The 17,960-nt window shown below is 61.5% G+C and overlaps 1 protein-coding gene across 3 annotated transcripts; it reads left to right on the forward strand.

Annotated features, from left to right (window-relative positions):
- The first annotated feature begins 217 nt into the window (after nucleotides 1-217).
- Nucleotides 218-17,871, forward strand: SLC4A2 (solute carrier family 4 member 2). 3 transcript variants are annotated; one of them, XM_067747433.1, is made up of 23 exons: nucleotides 218-1,172; nucleotides 4,102-4,215; nucleotides 5,881-6,046; nucleotides 6,206-6,444; nucleotides 6,525-6,643; nucleotides 8,182-8,414; nucleotides 8,514-8,656; nucleotides 10,069-10,249; nucleotides 11,547-11,682; nucleotides 11,802-11,967; nucleotides 12,113-12,227; nucleotides 12,349-12,533; nucleotides 12,617-12,842; nucleotides 12,992-13,207; nucleotides 13,290-13,438; nucleotides 13,565-13,759; nucleotides 15,422-15,682; nucleotides 15,796-15,885; nucleotides 16,087-16,253; nucleotides 16,588-16,841; nucleotides 16,939-17,108; nucleotides 17,364-17,537; nucleotides 17,635-17,871. In XM_067747433.1, exons 2-23 carry the CDS (start codon nucleotides 4,165-4,167, stop codon nucleotides 17,713-17,715), a joined length of 3,717 nt encoding a protein of 1,238 aa, XP_067603534.1. In that variant the 5' UTR covers nucleotides 218-1,172; nucleotides 4,102-4,164; the 3' UTR covers nucleotides 17,716-17,871. The 3 variants fall into 3 exon arrangements, with proteins under 3 accessions (XP_067603534.1, XP_067603533.1, XP_067603535.1); XM_067747432.1 differs by lacking the exon at nucleotides 218-1,172 and adding an exon at nucleotides 1,706-1,866; XM_067747434.1 differs by lacking the exon at nucleotides 218-1,172 and adding an exon at nucleotides 2,029-2,051.
- Nucleotides 17,872-17,960: the final 89 nt, after the last annotated feature.

Here is a 17,960-nt window from a genome sequence, read left to right on the forward strand (position 1 = left end):
GCCAGGTTTCCCAGTAATGTCCGGGGCCTTAGACAACAAGAAGACTACAACCCCCAGCAGGCTGCGCTCAGGCGCTCTGCAGCACTTGCCTCCCGGGACTCCTGTTCGACCGCGGAGTCAACCCTTGGACTTCAAGTCCCAGGAAGCATCGCGTGTCCGTTTTCCCGGCTCCCCGCCGTCGCGCGCGGCTCCCAGTGTGCCCTGCTAGTGTTATTCCTTTTCAGCGCTTACAACCTTCTTTTGAGAAGGACCTCTCCGGGACTACACATTCCAGAAGGCAGCAGGGGTGGGGGTAGGGCGCTTTCTAAGGTTTGGGTTTTTGCGGCCTGCATCCTGAGCCCAGGTGGCCCTGCTCTGCCCCGGTTGATGATATTGAGGTTCCATCGACTCCCTGACAATCTCAGCACGGGTTTCCACCTCTCCCTAGGCCATCTGGTGACCTCAGGATTGATTGGGGAATGGCTCTGAGCCATATCTTGCTGACGATGACTTCACAGGGACCAGCTGACCGCAGGGCTGGAAAGAGAGGCAGGTGTGCCCCAGTGGAGACTGGATTCACCAAACGCCAGAGACTCCTCTCTCCTGTGAGACCCGTTTGTCGTCTTGGAGCCCACCCAACTCCAGCCTTTCGCTACACTCTGATATCCCGAGGCAAGCTGGCTGGACACTGGGAGGGTGTCCCCACCCCCGGCAGAGCCCGGACCCACTGGAGTCGGCCAGGGTGTGGCCGAGGGCTGGCAGGTTGGTTACTGCCCTCAACAGACAGAAGGACAGGCAGAAGCTACGCTTGAAGCAGCTTTGACCTCATCCCTTAAGGAGTTGATTATAGATTTTTCTTGCGGCTTCTCTCTGTCTCATGACTGCATTCTTGAGGGACGTGACCTGGATGATAACTGCCCCAAACAGCACTCCTCAGCGCCGGAACCAAAGTTGGTGCTAAACATTGGTTAATTAACTCGTTTATATCTGAACGTTTTCTGCATACACATTACAGTGCTTCAGCCGGTGGCAGACTAAAGAAGCGAAACGTATATTCCTTATCTGGAACAAGTTATAATTTATTAGAAAACCAGAAGTACACACAGATATCTTTAAATGACAGGTGATGACTATGAATAGGGTTCGAGAAGGAAGGTCACCGCAGGGAATCTCTCCGAGGCAGAATTTCCCCGGTTCGTAAAGTCTAAGTTCAGGGTAATGGGCATCCATCCCCCCCATCACCCCTCTCGCGCTCCCCGCCCCCCCCCCGCTCCTGTCCCTGTCCTCCAGGCAAAGACAGGGGCTTTCTTGGAGGCACTGGGGAAACTGCGGGTGGGAGGCGGGGGACGCCCGCGGCCGCGAGAGAAGCTTGACCCCGATGCATTTATATTTCAACTTCCTCCGCCTCGAATTTCCTGATCATCTTTGTGCCTCCTTTTTCCTGCCTGGGATCCCCAGCATGAGGCGGGCCCCTTTCCGCCCAGAGGTGCCTAATGGGGCCAAGAAACGACGTCCCCGGGGCGTCCGTGCGGGGAAGCCTGGGGCGGCAACCTCGCTGGGCAGCGCCGAGGGACAGCCGGGGCGGCCTCCTCGGCGCTGGGCTCCCAGTGCAGGGCCTTGCCTGGGAGCGCGCCTCCGCCCCCGGGTCTCGGCCCCCACTCCGCGCCTCCCAGCCCGCTGCGGCGGGGCCGCGCACGGTGCGCCAGGGGGCGCGCACGCAGGGGGCTGGCCTGCCTGTGGCGCGGGGGAAAGTTGAGTTGGGAGAAGTTGGGAGCGACGGGGGCGCGCCCCAAGGTGGGCACGGGGGAGTCGTCGGGAGCGCGCGAGGGCTCCAGAGAAGGGGGAGAGACCCCGAGACCCCTGCAGCACGAAGTCCAGAGGAAGCGGGTAAGCGGAGAGGTGGCGGAGGGGGAGGGCCAGGGCCGCGGAGGGAGGAAGGGAGGGGAAAGGAAAGGGGGGAACTCGGCACTCGGAGCTGGGAGGGAGTGGAAGTGCAGGAAAGGGCGGAGACTGGGGCGCGGGGAAGCGAGGTCTTGGGGAGAAGGATGGGGAGGCGAGAGGAGTGATTGCTGGTAGGAAGCGGGATCCAGGGTCCGCTTCTTAGAGTTCCCTAAAGCGAGGGTGCCGCGCCCCCTGCCACCCAGGAGGGGGTACTCTCTGGGAGGCGCCGCCGGCCCTCCCAACTCCTGGACGGACTCCAAGACGACACCCCTCCCCTTTGGTCCCCTACTCTATCCTTCAGCCCGTCCAGGGTGCCCTGCCTAGGTGTTGCCCCAAGCCTCTGCCCCCGATCTCGGGGTTGGGAGGCGGAGCCGGGAAGGGGTTGGCGGGTCAGGTCAGGACAAGGGGTCAGGCAGAAGAGGGAGCAGCTGGGTGGGGATGGGAAAGGCGAGCGCGGAGAGTTCGACCTAGCTCCTGGGGGGCTGGCTGGGTGGGGAGCTCTGTGCTGGGTGTTGGGGGCGGCGCCGCCTGAAATCCAGGGTCCACTTTTCCCTCCTCCCTTCGCTCCCCAGTCCCGCCAGGCCCACATCGAAGAGCTGTGGAATGTGCGAATTCACCTGGGGGGTGGTTAATGCCCCCCAAGGGGGTCCGGAGTGCTAATCCCTTGGGCAGGGGAGAGTTGCTAATCCTCCGGGCCGGTCGGGGCTGGTCCCCGGAATGTGCCCCCAGCCCGGATTATCGGCATCGATGCTCTGGACAGAGGCTGCTTTGTGTTCTGGGATGGTGGGGGCGGGGGCGAAGGGGGGGCGGAGGTAAAGGGAGGAGGGGAGGATGGAGGAGCGCACTGAGGGCACAGCCTGGAGCGGGGCGTGTGGCGCCGGCAGGTGCCGGCACTCCTTCCCAGACCGGGTTTCCTCCCCCAGCACCCCTCTCCCCCGCACAGACTTGCCCTGGCGGAGGGCCTGCTAGGGGGAGGTGAAGAGGGCAGTCAGCTGAGTTGGAAGGCCGGCCAGGAATGTGTCGCTCCGGGCTCCCCACCCCGGACTGACCCCCAGACCTACATTGTTTGACCCTGCACTGACCTGTCTTACCCCCGAGTTGGCCCTAAATCCGGTAACCCTGATCCCCCAGTGACACACTGGGGAGCTTCGGTACTTTTGCCGTCGCAGAGCCTTGGGTGTCCCCAGCACTGCCCCCACTAGGAATAGGTACCCCAGTTGGCACTGGTCGGGTTCCCTAACCGCAGCTCTTTCGCTGCCCTCCCCCCGCACGGTGTCCTCCCCAGACACCCCTACAGTCACGGTCAGGAGGGCGTCAGCCCTGCCACTCAGATTTTCCTGGCCCCAGGCTTGGGGAGGGGAGGGATTGGACGGCTCCTGAGGGCAGAACCTCGGAGTTTCTGTGCCCACCCTCTTTCTGGTCGTCACGTGCCCCTCCCCCATTATAAAGTCGTGCCCGGCCTGTGCCTGCCAGCCTCCCTTCCTCCCTCCCACTGAGTGAGTGGAGTTGGGCTCCTGCCCCTCCCCCAGGGAGCCTCCCCCCCACTTCGGGGCTGGGCTTTTTTCAGAGGAGGGGGGCCCATGAACAGCCCCGTTGCTTGCTGTTTTGGGCTCTCTCCAGAGCTCTCTTTCTCCCTTCCTTCATACGCCCATCGTCTCTGTCTCAAGGGGTGTCTCACTCCCCCCAGTACAGCCCTCTCTGGTCTCAGCCCGCCTCAGTGTGCCGTGCCACCGCTCCCACCGCTCCCGTTTCTGGCTCGGCCTCTCCTCCCTGCTTCCTCTGTCTCCCCTCCCTGATCGCTGCTTTCTCTCCGGGTCTGGGCCTTGACTCCTGTCTGCCTTTTTTTCCCCCCAGCATCTCCCACCCCCGGCTCTCTCCCCCTCACTCCGCTTAGTCCCTTGGCCCTCTGTGGCCTCCTGTGCCTCAGTGCTTGCCTCTGTCTCTCTTTGTTCCTCTCTTTTCTTCCCATAAATAACTCTCTTTGCTCCCCCCACCCTCCAAGGGCCGCTCTAAGGCCTTTCCTAGTCTGGGAGGATCCTGTGCAACCAGGAGACCCCTCGTGGCCGGCGGGCTTCCGTGAAGCCCCGTGCCCTGCCCTCCCCTGGCTGTGCAATGTTGGGGTGCCCCTGCAGGCCTGGCACCTCTCTCATGCAGTGATTGCTCCTCCCCCGCCCCCCCCAGGTTATGCCGCCGCCTTGTTGCCCTGAAAGCCGCAGCTACAGCGAGAAGGGCTAGGATTTGGCCATGAGCAGCGCCCCCCGGCGCCCCGCCTCGGGCGCAGATTCCTTCCGCACTGTGAGTATTGCCCGCTGCCCCTCTGTCCCTCTCCACCATCACCCCCGGGGCTCTGGCCAGGGTGCGGGTCTGTGTCAGACAGGGGCGTGTGTGTCCGGAGAGGCCTGGGAGGGGAGCCTGTGAGGGACTTGGGAGGGGCACCGCCATCCCCGCTCCGGGCCTTGCGTGGGGCACTGGGTCTGGGACAGGTGTCCGTTGGGGGGGTGGGTGTCAGACAGCTTCTGGTCCTAGGGAGGGAGTTGAGGCTCTGTGTCCTGAAGACCCGGGTTGTTGTTTAGCCTCAGCGAGAGAGGAACTTTGGGAAGCCTGGGTCTCTAAGCCAGCGACCCCCCCCTCTGACTGGGTCTCATAGGCGGCGCCGGTCTGCTGCAAGGTAGCTCTGGGCAGACCGCTGCACCCCCGGCCCCACGTGCCACTCAGCCCCGCCCCTCCTGGCCCCCACGTGGCCACCGCCCCACGTGTCCCCCTCCCATCTTCCTGGGAAGGCTAATGATTAACCCCAGTGCCATAATCAGCCCGTTATTGGTCACCTTGGCCCAGCGGGGCACGTGACCAGGAAGAGGCGCCGGCTGGTCCCCTCCCCCTCCCTCCCGAGTTCACCCCTGCCGGCCATGGACTTCCTCCTTCAGCCTCAGGTGCAAGGGGTTCTTGACCCTCCTCCCCCCACCCCGGGCTAGCCCGCGTGCTAATTCTGGTGAGAGTGAGGCCCAGTGCGGGGGGGAGCCGGGCTAGAGCTGCAGAGGTGGGCTGGGGAGAAGCAGACTCCTCACCCCTGCATCTTCTCCTGCCCAGTATCCCTGCCACCCCCAGCTGCTCGTGACCCCACCTCCGAGACTCTCCAAGGCCCGCCCTTCTTCCCAGCCTACCTCCCCCTTGCTCTTCCTTGCTCTGGTACCCCTGCCCTTGGAGATCTCGATGCCCTTCAAGTCCAGAAGCTCTCGAGCAAATATTTAGCGGTGCCTGGAGCTGAGACGCCCGGGCGGGGCGAGGGGGAGGGGGAGGGGTGTGGGGGGGGTTGGACCAAGGCCGTGGGCTGGGCGGCCGGCTGCTCAGCTAGGCTGAGCTCTCCAAAGCGCCAGGCCACCGCAGTCCCGCCGCTCCTGCAGTATGACTCAGGTGGGGGGGAGTGAGGGTGGGGGCAGGGCGGGGCCCCGCAGCGGCTGAGGTCCCGGGCTCCGGACTCCCAAGGGGAAGCGCCGCATCCCTGTCCAGGAGCTGGGCTCTAGTTCGATTCAGACCAAGCCCGGGTCAGGTAGCACAGCCGCCTGCAGAAGTTACTTTTCGGGCTCAGTCGCCATCCCTGAGCACAGGGGCTGCGTTCACTACTATCAGCCGTGTGAACGGCCCAGATCACACACCCGACCTTGACCTGCGGGCTGGACACAGCATTTCTGCTGAGGCTTCCAGGGCAGACGCTTTCCACATGCCCTAGAACTGACTGGAATGCGCCCAGCCAGTGTCCTGAGAGCCCGGAACCCGGGGGACGGGCCGCTGGGCGGTGGGTGCCGAGTCCCGAGTCCCTGGCACTCGAGGGGAGGGCAGCCGGGGCTGGGGGTGGTACTGGACTCTGCCGCTAGGCGGGGTGGGGTTTCGAGGAGCGTCTCCCGTGCGTGCGTGCGTGCGTGCGTGCGTGCGTGCGTTCTCACCGCCCGTTCTTTTTCACAGCCGGAGCCAGAGAGCCTGGGCCCTGTGACGCCAGGCTTCCCAGAGCAGGAGGAGGATGAACTTCACCGCACCCTGGGCGTGGAGCGGTTTGAGGAGATCCTGCAGGAGGCCGGGTCCCGAGGAGGGGAGGAGCCGGGCCGAAGCTACGGGGAGGCAGACTTTGAATGTGAGGGGGCTCGGGGAGGCGGAGCGAGCGGGGGGCAGGGGTGCTCTGGCTGCCAGGATGGAGCCAGGATGGAGCCGGGGGCCTGGGGGGGGCACTGGGGGCCGGCCAGCTGAGCGGGGAGCCGTGCCCGCCGGCAGCTAAGCGCCCTCCTCCCTGCAGACCACCGGCAGTCCTCCCACCACATCCACCACCCGCTGTCCACCCACCTGCCTCCCGACGCCAGGCGCCGAAAAGTACCCCAGGGCTCAGGACGGAAGCCGCGCAGGCGCCCTGCAGCCTCCCCGACCGGGGAGACCCCCACCATCGAGGAGGGCGAGGAAGAGGAGGATGAGGCCAGTGAGGCCGAGGGGGCCCGGGCACTCAGCCAGCCCCCTGCGTCCACACCCTCTTCCGTGCAGGTGAGCGGGGGCAGGGCTCCTGGGGATGTCTGCGGTACCCCTGGCCTGGCCTCACCTGCTCATACGGGTCCCTGTTCTAGTTCTTTCTCCAGGAGGATGAAGGTGCGGACCGGAAGGCGGAAACCACCAGTCCGTCTCCCCCTCCAATGCTGCCCCACCACGAGGCAGCTCCCCAGGCCACCAAAGGGGCCCAGACTGGGTAAGTGTCCCCAAACAGGGACCTCCCGGGCCGGCACCAGCGAGTTGATGTGGGGAACAAAGCAGGAGCCTTGAGGTCCTCAGACAGGTTCAGAAATCCCAGTCCTGCCGCTGCGATTTGACTTTGGGCGAGTCACAGTGTCTGAGCCTGTTTTCCCATCTATAAACCAAGAATAATAGAACTTTTCTCGCAAGGTGGTGGTAGGGGTTAAAGGGTGGTGTGAGCGGAAGTTTAAGTATGGGTCCGCCCGGCACGGAAGAGATGTGTGGTCTAAGTCGTCTTCTCCCACCCCCTGCCATCCCCCGGCCCATGGCTTCAGGTAGAGCAGCGTCAAACCCCGGATCAGGAACTGGACGGGTGACCTCCACGCACCCCCGGGACCCCAAGGGTGTGAGAGCAACAGGAGACCCCCTCTTGCTCTTGGGGAGCTAGCTGCCAGTCTACCCTGCTTGTGGTCTCATGAAATGGTATCAGAACAAGTTACTGTGCCAGACGACCTGGTTCAGGTGTAGTGTCGGTACCAGTAGGTGATTGGAGTTTGGGGTTGTTAGCCAGAGAAGCTTTCTTGGAAGAAATCACTTTGAACTGGGTCTCAAGGTCACTACTGTCACCTCCCTGTTGGTTTCTGGGTGCCAGGCAGTGCGAAGGACCCGGGGAAGTGAAGGGCGGATTGCCCCTCCAGGGCGGCACAGGCTCGCTGGGGAGATAGCACAATGTGGATGGAGCTGGGTCCGCGTTGGCCGTCTGCACTGGGGGCGCAGGCCTGCAGGTGGCTGGACGGCCAGGAGGAGGTGGCGGAGCCCCAGAGAGAGCACAGCGTTGTGCTGGAAAAGTGGGTCAGATTTGTGGGCAGGGGTGCGAGCAGAAGTGAGGGCACGGAAGGTAGGTGTAGGTGGAGAAAGCCTGGCAGAGGAGGGACTTGTCATGGGGGCTTGGAGCTGTGGGAGGTGAGATGTCGGGAGAACGGTTTGGAATGGTGCGTCAGGGACAGGGACCCACTGGCAGTGGCAGAGAGAAAGGAGGCATCGCAGCTTGGGGGACGGGAGCAGAAGCTGGAATCTGTAAGGGACGGGGGTTCATATCCTCCTTGACTGTTGGGTAGGGGTGGGGTGTCTACAGTTTCAAAGGCCCATTTCCATGTACTTTACTCCATTTGGTTAGAAACACGGGACCCTGTGAACCTCGAGTCCATTGTTAGGGGTGTGCCTGGGAGGGGAAGCAGGTCCCACTCTGGGTACTTTTCCGGACTTCACTCTCCCCACACCTGGGAAGGCTGCCCTTAGCTCCATTTTGCTGCTGAGCTGATGTTCCGGGTGGCTTGTGTGATCGCTTGGGGGGCACAGCCAGTAAATGGTCGAGCCGGATTTAGATGCGGCGGTCTGCTTCCAGAATCCTCTTTTACATCCGCACCTACCGAGGGTGGGGAGCGAAGAGGGGTGAGGTCCAGCGGGGTCCCCTTCCTGGGTCCTTCCTGTGTGGCTCCCGGCCGAGGGAGAGGGGCCAGCCTTCTCAGGCTCATGGCTGCTTTGTCTGTCCAGAGCCCTGGTGGAAGAGGTGGTGGCTGTGGCCAGTGTCACAGCGGGAGGTGATGACGGGGGTGCCTCTGGGCGCCCCCTGGCCAAAGTGCAGCCTGGGCACCGCAGCTACAATCTGCAGGAGAGGAGACGCATCGGCAGCATGACTGGGGCTGAGCAGGCACTGCTGCCCCGGGTCCCGACGGACGAGAGCGAGGCCCAGACGCTGGCCACGGCCGACCTAGACCTCATGAAGAGTGAGTGCTGGGCCTGGGCCAAGCCCGGAGCTGCTGGGAACGAGGGTGGGGGTAAGAGGAAGGGGCGCTTGATCCTGTCCCTCCACCCCCCACCCACAGGTCACCGGTTTGAGGACGTTCCTGGGGTACGGCGACATTTGGTGCGGAAGAATGCCAAAGCGTCTGTGCAGAGTGGCCGGGAAGGGCGAGAGCCTGGCCCCACCCCTCGGGCTCGGCCCCGGGCCCCCCACAAGCCCCACGAGGTAATTTCTCCGCTTCACGGTCTTGCAGCATCTCCCCATCCGTCTTCTTACCACAGCCCCCGTCCCTTCTCAGACCTGCGGTTATCTCGAGCGCCAGGGTTGCCATGTATGGTTTTGAAGGTTGTACACTGCACAAGAGTGCAATATACACATCTTCAAACAGCATTGATTTTTTTTTAATTGAAATATAGTTGATACACAATATTGTTAGCCTCCCGTATACAACATAACGATTTAACATTTAAGCATATTACGACATGTGTACTACGGTAAGTCTAGTAGCCGTCTGTCCCCAGACAGTTATTACGGTATTACCTGCAGTTGCTGGTGTGGGCCTTACGGTTCTGGTTCACATCTTAGACAGGTCGGCTTCCCTTTCATGCCCGTTTTCTGGCAGCTGGCAGCAAGGTGTTTGAAGACCGTTTGGGCCAGAGGCAGCTCCGTGGAGCAGCGTGTTTCATTTTTCAGAATCCAGTCACCTCTGTGCTCATCCAGTCCTCCCGTAACCTGTGAGGATGATGGCCCGGGCGGCATCATACATCGGGGGCAGTGACTGGTCAAGGCCACTCAGTTACGTAGCGATGTTGCCCACCTTAGACCTCAGGGCTCTGGTCCTGAACCCTGACCCTCCCAGTGGCTATTTTTGGTAACCTTTTTATTGCGGTCGAACAGACACGGTAAAGCACACTCGGGTTAAGCAGACGGCTCTGTGACACTCTGCACGTGTAAACACCTGGCCAACCCTACCTAGATATAGGACATTTCCCACACTCAGGGAGTTCCCTCGGGCCTCTGCCTAGTCACCACCCTCAGAGGTGACCGCTCTGCGGTCACTCTCAATTAGTTTTGCCAGTTCTTGAATGCATATAAATGAATCCTACAGAATTCCAATGTAGGACTTCCCAGGTGGTCCAGTGGTTAATACTCCTCACTTCCCATCGGTTCGATCCCTGGTCAGGGAAGTTCCGCATGCTGCGTGGCGAGGCCAAAAAAAAAAAAAAATTCCAGTTTGTGTGTGTGTGTGTAGTGACCATTCATCAGACGGTTACTAAGAGTCATATACTGTGCTAAATGTTTTGTATACTTTTTTTTTTAGCTCCCATTAGAGCCCTTTTATTATTATCATTAGTTCAGTTGATTTACAATGTGTTAGTTTCAGGTGTACAGCAAAGTGATTCAGTTATACGTACATGTATATCTATTTTTTTCAGATCCTTTTCCCTCGTAGATTATTATAAAATATTGAGTATAAATCCCTGTGCTATACACTAGGTCCCTGTGCTGTACTCTAGTAACGGGGGTGGTATTACTCCCATTTCACAGACGAGGGACAGTCTCAGATGGGTTAATAACTCGCCCAGGCTCCATGCCTGTGCCCTCCGTCCTGCCATGCCCTCTCATCTCACCCCAAGGTGTTTGTGGAACTGAATGAGTTGCTGCTGGACAAAAACCAGGAGCCTCAGTGGCGGGAGACGGCGCGCTGGATCAAATTCGAGGAGGATGTAGAGGAAGAGACAGAGCGCTGGGGGAAGCCCCACGTGGCCTCCCTCTCGTTCCGCAGCCTCCTGGAGCTGCGCCGGACCCTGGCCCACGGTAACCCACGCCCCACCCCCTGCCCATCGTCACCCCAGGAGTTCCCTTCGCCCGCCAAGCCCGTTCTCTGAGGACCACACGGTCCCACGTTTGTCTTGAGCAACAGGGTGTGTAATGTCACCAGAGCCCAGGAGGGAGCATCTCCTGTCATGATATCACCTGTCACGATGCCTGCCGTGCCTCAGGCTCTGTCATTGGGTGACTGCAGGGCAGGACTGACCCTCTCCTCTTGCCTGGCATCTTCAGCAAGCAGCTTCTCTAAGTGATACTTTCAGATAACGGAAGCTGGTATGTTTTGGATGCTACAGTGTCGTCAAACAGTTTTAGTGGAACGCTTTGGGAAATTCTAGAGACTCTGGGGAACGTGACCTAACCTGTAGCAGGGCTGTGTAAACGACTGCGTGAGCGCGGATGCAGGATTCGCGAGCGCTGTGTCTGATGTTCTGCCGTTTGCTCGTTTCCTCCTTCCTGTTGGGGAATCGCTCCCAGCTGCTGTCAGCAGGCCTGCTTCTAAGCAGCTGAGGACTCAGAAACCTGCTGTCAGAATTATTTCCAAACTAGCAGAAACTAACTCGGCTCTGAGTGAGGCTTGAGGGCTTGGGGTAAGGCGCCGAAGTGCGGGTGCTTTATCGCCGGGCTTTGCCATCTTGGTTTCGGCTGCTCAGGGGGCCTTCGGTTCTGTTGGGTCTTTAGTTCTGTGTTCCTGTGAGTTGACCTTGACGGAAAAATGACCTGGTGACTTTTCAAAGGACCTTCATTTCTATATGAAATGGCAGCTCAGAGCAGTGACGGGGTGGAGAGACCTAGAAACTGTCCTTGAGCAGCTGCTAGACTTGGAGGGGGACGTGTTCAGATGGCTCCAGGGCTGCCATGGGGACGAGGCCGCAGACCGGCTGTGTCACGCTCCAGAGGGCGGAACTAGGGCCCTAGAGTGAAGTCAGAGGATGCACTTGCTGGCAGTGAAGAGCAGTCTAGGCCGAGGGGGTGGCCTGGGGCACTTCCTGCTGCGTGCTTCCCGGAAGGGGCATCTGGGCAGGACCCGGCCCCGGTGGCCTCTCTGATGGCAGGGGTTCCCTGGCCTCTGCTGAGCCCCACAGGCATTCCTGCGGGGAGAGGGGGGCTGGAAGAAATGGGTCAGAGAGGCCGTGGGACTTGGGCCTCAGGCAGCGCTGGGCCCTGCTCACCGAGCCCTGGCCGCACTTACTTGACTGCCCTCGCTCCCGCTCTCCCTCCCTCCCATCCCCGCCCTTGCATCTTGCCTGGGGATGAGGGCCTCTCGCGGTGGTCCTTATTCCAGGGGCTGTGCTCTTGGACCTGGACCAGCAGACCCTGCCTGGCGTGGCCCACCAGGTGGTGGAGCAGATGGTCATCTCTGACCAGATCAAGGCCGAGGACAGAGCCAACGTGCTGAGGGCCCTGCTGCTGAAACACAGGTGAGGCACCGCCCGCCACACCCTGCCTGCCCGCGCCCAGCGCCCGCCCATGCCCAGCGCCTGCCCATGCCCAGCGCCGGCCGCCGGCCCTCCTCACCTCCTGCCTGCTGCCCCACTAGCCACCCGAGTGATGAGAAGGACTTCTCCTTTCCCCGCAACATCTCGGCCGGCTCCCTGGGCTCCCTGCTGGGGCATCACCACGGCCAGGGCGCCGAGAGCGACCCCCACGTCACCGAGCCTCTCATTGGAGGTGTTCCCGAGACCCGGCTGGAGGTGGAGCGAGAGGTGAGGGGAGAAAGTGACCCTGCCTGGGTCAGGTCCAGCCGCCACTGTGGCTCGGGCTGCAGGACCGCCAAGCGAGTCGGGCGGGAACGGGCGGGGCCGGGGGTGGGGGGTAGCCAGGCTGAGCTCTGCTCTCCTGCATCCCCAGCGTGAGCTGCCTCCTGCAGCTCCTCCAGCTGGGATCACCCGCTCCAAGTCCAAGCATGAGCTGAAGCTTCTGGAGAAGATCCCTGAGAACGCCGAGGCTACGGTGGTCCTTGTGGGTATGTGGGGCGAGCTCGAGGGGCAGGGTACGGGTGGCCGGGCCTGCCTCGGGGGCGCCCCTGCGCTGGGGGCCGGGAGGCGACTGCTGCTCCCGTGCCCATGCCGGCTGCACGCCCCCAGGCTGCGTGGAGTTCCTCTCCCGCCCCACCATGGCCTTCGTGCGGCTGCGGGAGGCAGTGGAGCTGGACGCGGTGCTGGAGGTGCCGGTGCCTGTGCGCTTCCTCTTCCTGCTGCTGGGCCCAAGCAGTGCCAACATGGACTACCATGAGATCGGCCGCTCCATCTCCACCCTCATGTCCGACAAGGTCAGCTGCCGTCCAGCCCACCCAGCCTGGCCCCGGCCCGGCCCCCGTCCCGCGTCCTCACTAGCCCCGTCCCGCCTCGGCAGCAATTCCACGAGGCCGCCTACCTGGCAGACGAACGGGAGGACCTGCTGACGGCCATCAACGCCTTCCTGGACTGCAGCGTGGTGCTGCCGCCCTCGGAGGTGCAGGGCGAGGAGCTGCTGCGATCCGTCGCTCACTTCCAGCGGCAGATGCTCAAGAAGCGAGAGGAGCAGGTCCGGCTGTTGCCCCCGGGGGCTGGGCTGGAGCCCAAGTCAGCCCAAGATAAGGGTACGGGCCAGTGCAGGCCGGGGGCCAGGTCTGGGCTGCCGGCTGGGGGCTTGGGGGTTAGGCCGGAGGGTGGTCTGTTGTACACGGAGGAGAGCGGGACGGGAGGAAGAGGGCTGTGACGGGCGCCCTGACGGAGGCCCGGGTTGCAGCGCTCCTGCAGATGGTAGAGGTGGCAGGTGTGGTGGAAGACGATCCCCTTCGGCGGACAGGCCGGCCTTTTGGGGGCTTGATCCGAGATGTGCGGCGCCGCTATCCCCACTACCTGAGCGACTTCCGAGACGCGCTCAACCCCCAGTGCCTGGCCGCCGTCATCTTCATCTACTTCGCGGCCCTGTCTCCTGCCATCACCTTCGGGGGGCTGCTGGGTAAGGAGAGGCTTCAGGTCGTGGTGGGGAGCGCACGGGTCCCCCCGGCCGCCAGCCGCTGAGCTGGCTCTTGCCGCCCTAGGAGAGAAGACGCATGACCTGATTGGAGTATCGGAGCTGATCATGTCCACGGCAGTGCAGGGCGTGATCTTCTGCCTGCTGGGGGCCCAGCCGCTGCTGGTGATCGGTTTCTCGGGGCCCCTGCTGGTCTTCGAGGAAGCCTTCTTCTCGGTGAGGGGCCACGGGCTACCCGGGCTAGTCCTTCCTGCCCAGCTCAGCTCCCCGTTCTCTTCCCCGAGCACTCCCGCCCCGTTAGCCTGCTCCGGGCTCCGAGCCTGACTGCCCACCGTGCCCCAGTTCTGCAGCAGCAACGACCTGGAGTACCTGGTGGGCCGCGTGTGGATTGGCTTCTGGCTGGTGCTGCTGGCCCTGCTCATGGTGGCCCTGGAGGGGAGCTTCCTGGTGCGCTTCGTCTCCCGCTTCACCCAGGAGATCTTCGCCTTCCTCATCTCCCTCATCTTCATCTACGAGACCTTCTACAAGCTGGTTAAGGTGGGTGGGCCTGACGGAACCTGGCCCAGGAGGGGCCGGGCTTTGGGACTGGAGGGAGCCGGGGGCGTCCTGCCCCTTTGTTCTCTGAGCGTGAGGCCGGGCTGCCCCATGGAGCCACGGAACCTAGGCTGGTCCTTCCTGCTGCCCCCACCCCTTCCCCGCCCACCCTCCCTCCCTGTCACCAACATATACATCAGAGCTTCAGATCAGTCTTAAAGACTCACTTTTTTGTTTTTTTTTTAAACTTGCAAATACATTCTTGCAAAAGTAGTATGCGTGCTTCACAGCATATAAGACGTATATTTCACAGTATCTTTTGTGAAATAAATTTTCAAAAATTTAAGATGTGAAAAGGGGGATCCTTATGAGCTTACTCTGCAATTATTTCATTACCTGTGAGGCTGAATATCTAGGTGGATGGCTCACATATCTTTAATAACGAAGGTAATATGTGCTTTTGTTTTTTTCTTAATAACTTTATTTATTTATTTATGGCCGCGTTGGGTCTTTGTTGCTGCGCGCGGGCTTTCTCTAGTTGAGGCGAGCGGGGGCTATTCTTCGTTGCGGTGCGCGGGCTTCTCATTGTGGTGGCTTCTCTTGTTGCGGAGCACAGGCTCTAGGCGCGCGGGCTTCAGTAGTTGTGGCTCGCAGGCTCTAGAGCGCAGGCTCAGTAGTTGTGGCGCATGGGCTTAGTTGCTCTGCAGCATGTGGGATCTTCCCAGATCAGAGCTTGAACCCATGTCCCCTGCATTGGCAGGTGAATTCTTTTTTTTTCTTTTTAATATATTTATTTATTTGGTTGCATTGGGTCTTTGTTGCTGCATGCGGGCTTTCTCTAGTTGCGGCAAGTGGGGGCTACTCTTTTTTTGTGTGGGGGGCGGGGAGCTACCCTTCGTTGTGTTGTGCGGGCTTCTCATTGCGGTGGCTTCTCTTGTTGCAGAGCACCAGCTCTAGGTGAACGGGCTCAGTAGTTGTGGCTCGTGGGCTCTAGAGCGCAGGCTCAGTAGTTGTGGCTCACGGGCTTAGTTGCTCCACGACGTGGGATCTTCCTGGACCAGGGCTTGAACCCGTGTCCCCTGCACTGGCAGGCGGATTCTTAACCACCGTGCCACCAGGGAAGCCCCTGTGCTTTTGTTAAAGCGGCGAACAATCCAGAATGTCAAAGGGAAAGGCCCCCAAGGTGACAGACAGGGTCACGGTCTGGGCATCAGACCCACGTCTGTGTCTGTGTCAGGATCAGGAGAAGATGTGCCCCCGAGGTCCACCACGCTCCCTGTGTCGCTCCTCCAGGCCTGGCTGGAGCCTCGTCTGCAGCTGCTTTCCCGAATTAGATCAACCCCTCTTTTTTTTTTTTTTAATTTTTTGGCCATGCCGGGTGGCATGTGGGATCTTAGTTCCCTGACCAGGGATCAAACCCACACACCCCCTGCATTGGAAGCTCAGTCTTAACCACTGGACCGCCAGGGAAGTCCCAGACCAGCCCCTCTCTTAATTGCTAGTTGTCTTGTGCTCACATCTGGTCACCTCGGTCATTTTCTTAATCAAGACAAGCTCTTTGAGGGCAGGCCAGCCACCCCCAGCCCTACCTGTCCCACTTAGCATATAGCTGAGTCCCGGATGTCTCACCAGTTAAGCTGATAGAATCCTTTGTCCTCTCCCCAGATCTTCCAGGAACATCCCCTCCACGGCTGTTCAGTCTCCAACAGCTCCGAGGCAGACAGTAGCGAGAACGCCACGTGGGCTGGGGCAGCAGAAGCAGCCACGCTGGGGCCGAGGAATGAGAGCTCAGCCGGGCCGTCCAGGCAGGGGAGGCCCCGGGGCCAGCCCAACACCGCCCTGTTGTCGCTGGTGCTCATGGCTGGCACCTTCTTCATCGCCTTCTTCCTGCGCAAATTCAAGAACAGCCGGTTCTTCCCTGGCCGGGTGTGTGGGCTGGCGGGCCCGAGGGAGGCGAGATCTGGGGACAGGAAGGGGGGCGACTCGGAGTCGGGGCTGCAGCGAGGCGTGGGGCCTCTGAGCACGGTGCTCGCCCACAGGTGCGGCGAGTGATCGGGGACTTTGGGGTACCCATCGCGATCCTCATCATGGTGCTTGTGGATTACAGTATCGAGGACACCTACACCCAGGTACGGCGGAGCGCGCGCAGCAGTGAGGCGGTGCTGGACTCTGGACGTTCCCCTCCAGGCCCCCGAGTCCAGAGCTGCCTCTAAACTGGGCAGACACCAGGCCTTTCCCACAGCACGCCTTCGGCGTCCACCCTGCCCAGTGCAGCTCAGGGCACTCCCTCCAAGGTTCACCTGCCCCTGGCCCCACCCTCTGCCCCGCAGAAGCTGAGCGTGCCCAGCGGAATCTCAGTGACAGCCCCAGAGAAGCGGGGCTGGGTCATCAACCCCCTGGGGGAGCGCAGCTCCTTCCCCGTGTGGATGATGGTTGCCAGCCTGCTGCCTGCCATCTTGGTCTTCATCCTTATCTTCATGGAGACACAGATCACCACGTGAGTGGTCCTGGCATAGGCGGGGTGCCGTGCAGACGGCAACCGCCTGCTGCGTGGAGGGGCTGGAGCCCCCGGCAGGCTGGCTGCTGGAGTTGACTTTGTAGGCAGCAGAAAATCCCACTGACGTTTGCTCGGATGGGCACAGTACGGGCTGGGAGCTGTCCAGGAGGGTGGGGAGGGCCAGATAGGACTCAGTTCTGTGATGGGACCCTCGCCCTGACGGAAGAGGCAGGGACCATCAGGTTCCAGAAACAGAGGTGACTGGGCACTCTGGAAAGACACAGTTGTCTGCCAGGCTGGGCCCGGGGCTCAGTGCGTGCCTGTCTCCGCCCAGGCTGATCATCTCCAAGAAGGAGCGCATGCTGCAGAAGGGCTCCGGCTTCCACCTGGACCTGCTGCTCATTGTGGCCATGGGCGGCATCTGTGCCCTCTTTGGCTTGCCCTGGTTGGCTGCTGCCACCGTCCGCTCCGTCACGCATGCCAACGCGCTTACTGTCATGAGCAAGGCTGTGGCGCCCGGGGACAAGCCCAAGATCCAGGAGGTCAAGGAGCAGCGGGTGACGGGGCTGCTGGTTGCCCTGCTTGTGGGTACGTTCACCTCTTGCGCCCAGCCTTCCCGGAGGGGTCTTAGGGCCACTGGGGTAGAGAGCCCTGGGGCCAGCTGTTTCTTCTCCTCCTCCCCCAGGCCTCTCCTTGGTCATCGGGGATCTGCTCCGGCAGATCCCCCTGGCTGTGCTCTTCGGGATTTTCCTGTACATGGGAGTTACCTCCCTTAACGGGATCCAGTTCTATGAGCGGCTGCACCTGCTTCTCATGCCACCCAAACACCACCCAGACGTCACCTATGTCAAGAAGGTGAGACCTGGCTCGGAAGGGCCCTGTGCCTCTGCCCCCTCCTGGTCTGTGTGGGTCACCCTCCAGCCCCCCATCTGCCCACCCTGGCCAGCCCTCATTCAGCCCGTGCAGACCCAAGGAGGCGCTTCCATCCCACCCCTGTGGAGGGGAGAGGGGTCGTCGTCCTCTGGATGTGGCAGGCCTGATGGGGACTGGGGCGCTTGGAGGCTGGAGAGAAGCCTGGGCTCACCTGTCTTGCCCTGCACCCCCCCCCAGGTTCGGACCCTCCGTATGCACCTGTTCACAGCCCTGCAGCTGCTCTGCCTGGCCGTGCTCTGGGCCGTCATGTCCACGGCTGCCTCCCTGGCCTTCCCCTTCATCCTCATCCTCACGGTGCCGCTCCGCATGCTGGTGCTCACCCGCATCTTCACCGAGCGAGAGATGAAATGCGTAAGGCTCCCGCGCCCCTCCCCACCCCACCGGCCCCACCTCGGTCTTGCCAAGGGGTCGCGCTCAGCACCAACCTTCCGACTCTGCCCCACCACAGCTGGACGCTAACGAGGCAGAGCCGGTGTTTGATGAGCGGGAGGGCGTGGACGAGTACAACGAGATGCCCATGCCTGTGTAGCTGCTACCTGGATGGACAGCCGAGGGACAGATGGACAGAGGGAACAGGGGCTGGGGGTGCTCGCCCCGTCCTCCTCCCTCCTCATTTTTATTTAAGTGAATAATTTAAAGTCCCCTTACCAGCGCCCCCGCAATAAAGTGCTTCGGCCCCCACCTATCCCCGGCCGCGTGTGTGTGTGAGCCGGGTTTGAATGGAAGAGAGGTGACGGATTCCAGCCCGCTCTGTCCCAGAAACGAGATGTGCAA

The sequence above is a fragment of the Pseudorca crassidens genome, chromosome 8 (assembly GCF_039906515.1).
Source record: "Pseudorca crassidens isolate mPseCra1 chromosome 8, mPseCra1.hap1, whole genome shotgun sequence".
Classification (NCBI taxonomy): Eukaryota; Metazoa; Chordata; class Mammalia; order Artiodactyla; family Delphinidae; genus Pseudorca; species Pseudorca crassidens.

What these genes read in the sequence shown, in the direction of transcription:
- SLC4A2 (XM_067747433.1), top strand. Translation starts at nt 4,165, where the DNA reads ATGAGCAGCGCCCCCCGGCGCCCCGCCTCGGGCGCAGATTCCTTCCGC. An exon ending in GCGCAGATTCCTTCCGCACT is followed by an intron (nt 4,216 to 5,880) that starts GTGAGTATTGCC and finishes TCTTTTTCACAG; the next exon opens with CCGGAGCCAGAGAGCCTGGG. An exon ending in CACCTTCGGGGGGCTGCTGG is followed by an intron (nt 13,208 to 13,289) that starts GTAAGGAGAGGC and finishes TTGCCGCCCTAG; the next exon opens with GAGAGAAGACGCATGACCTG.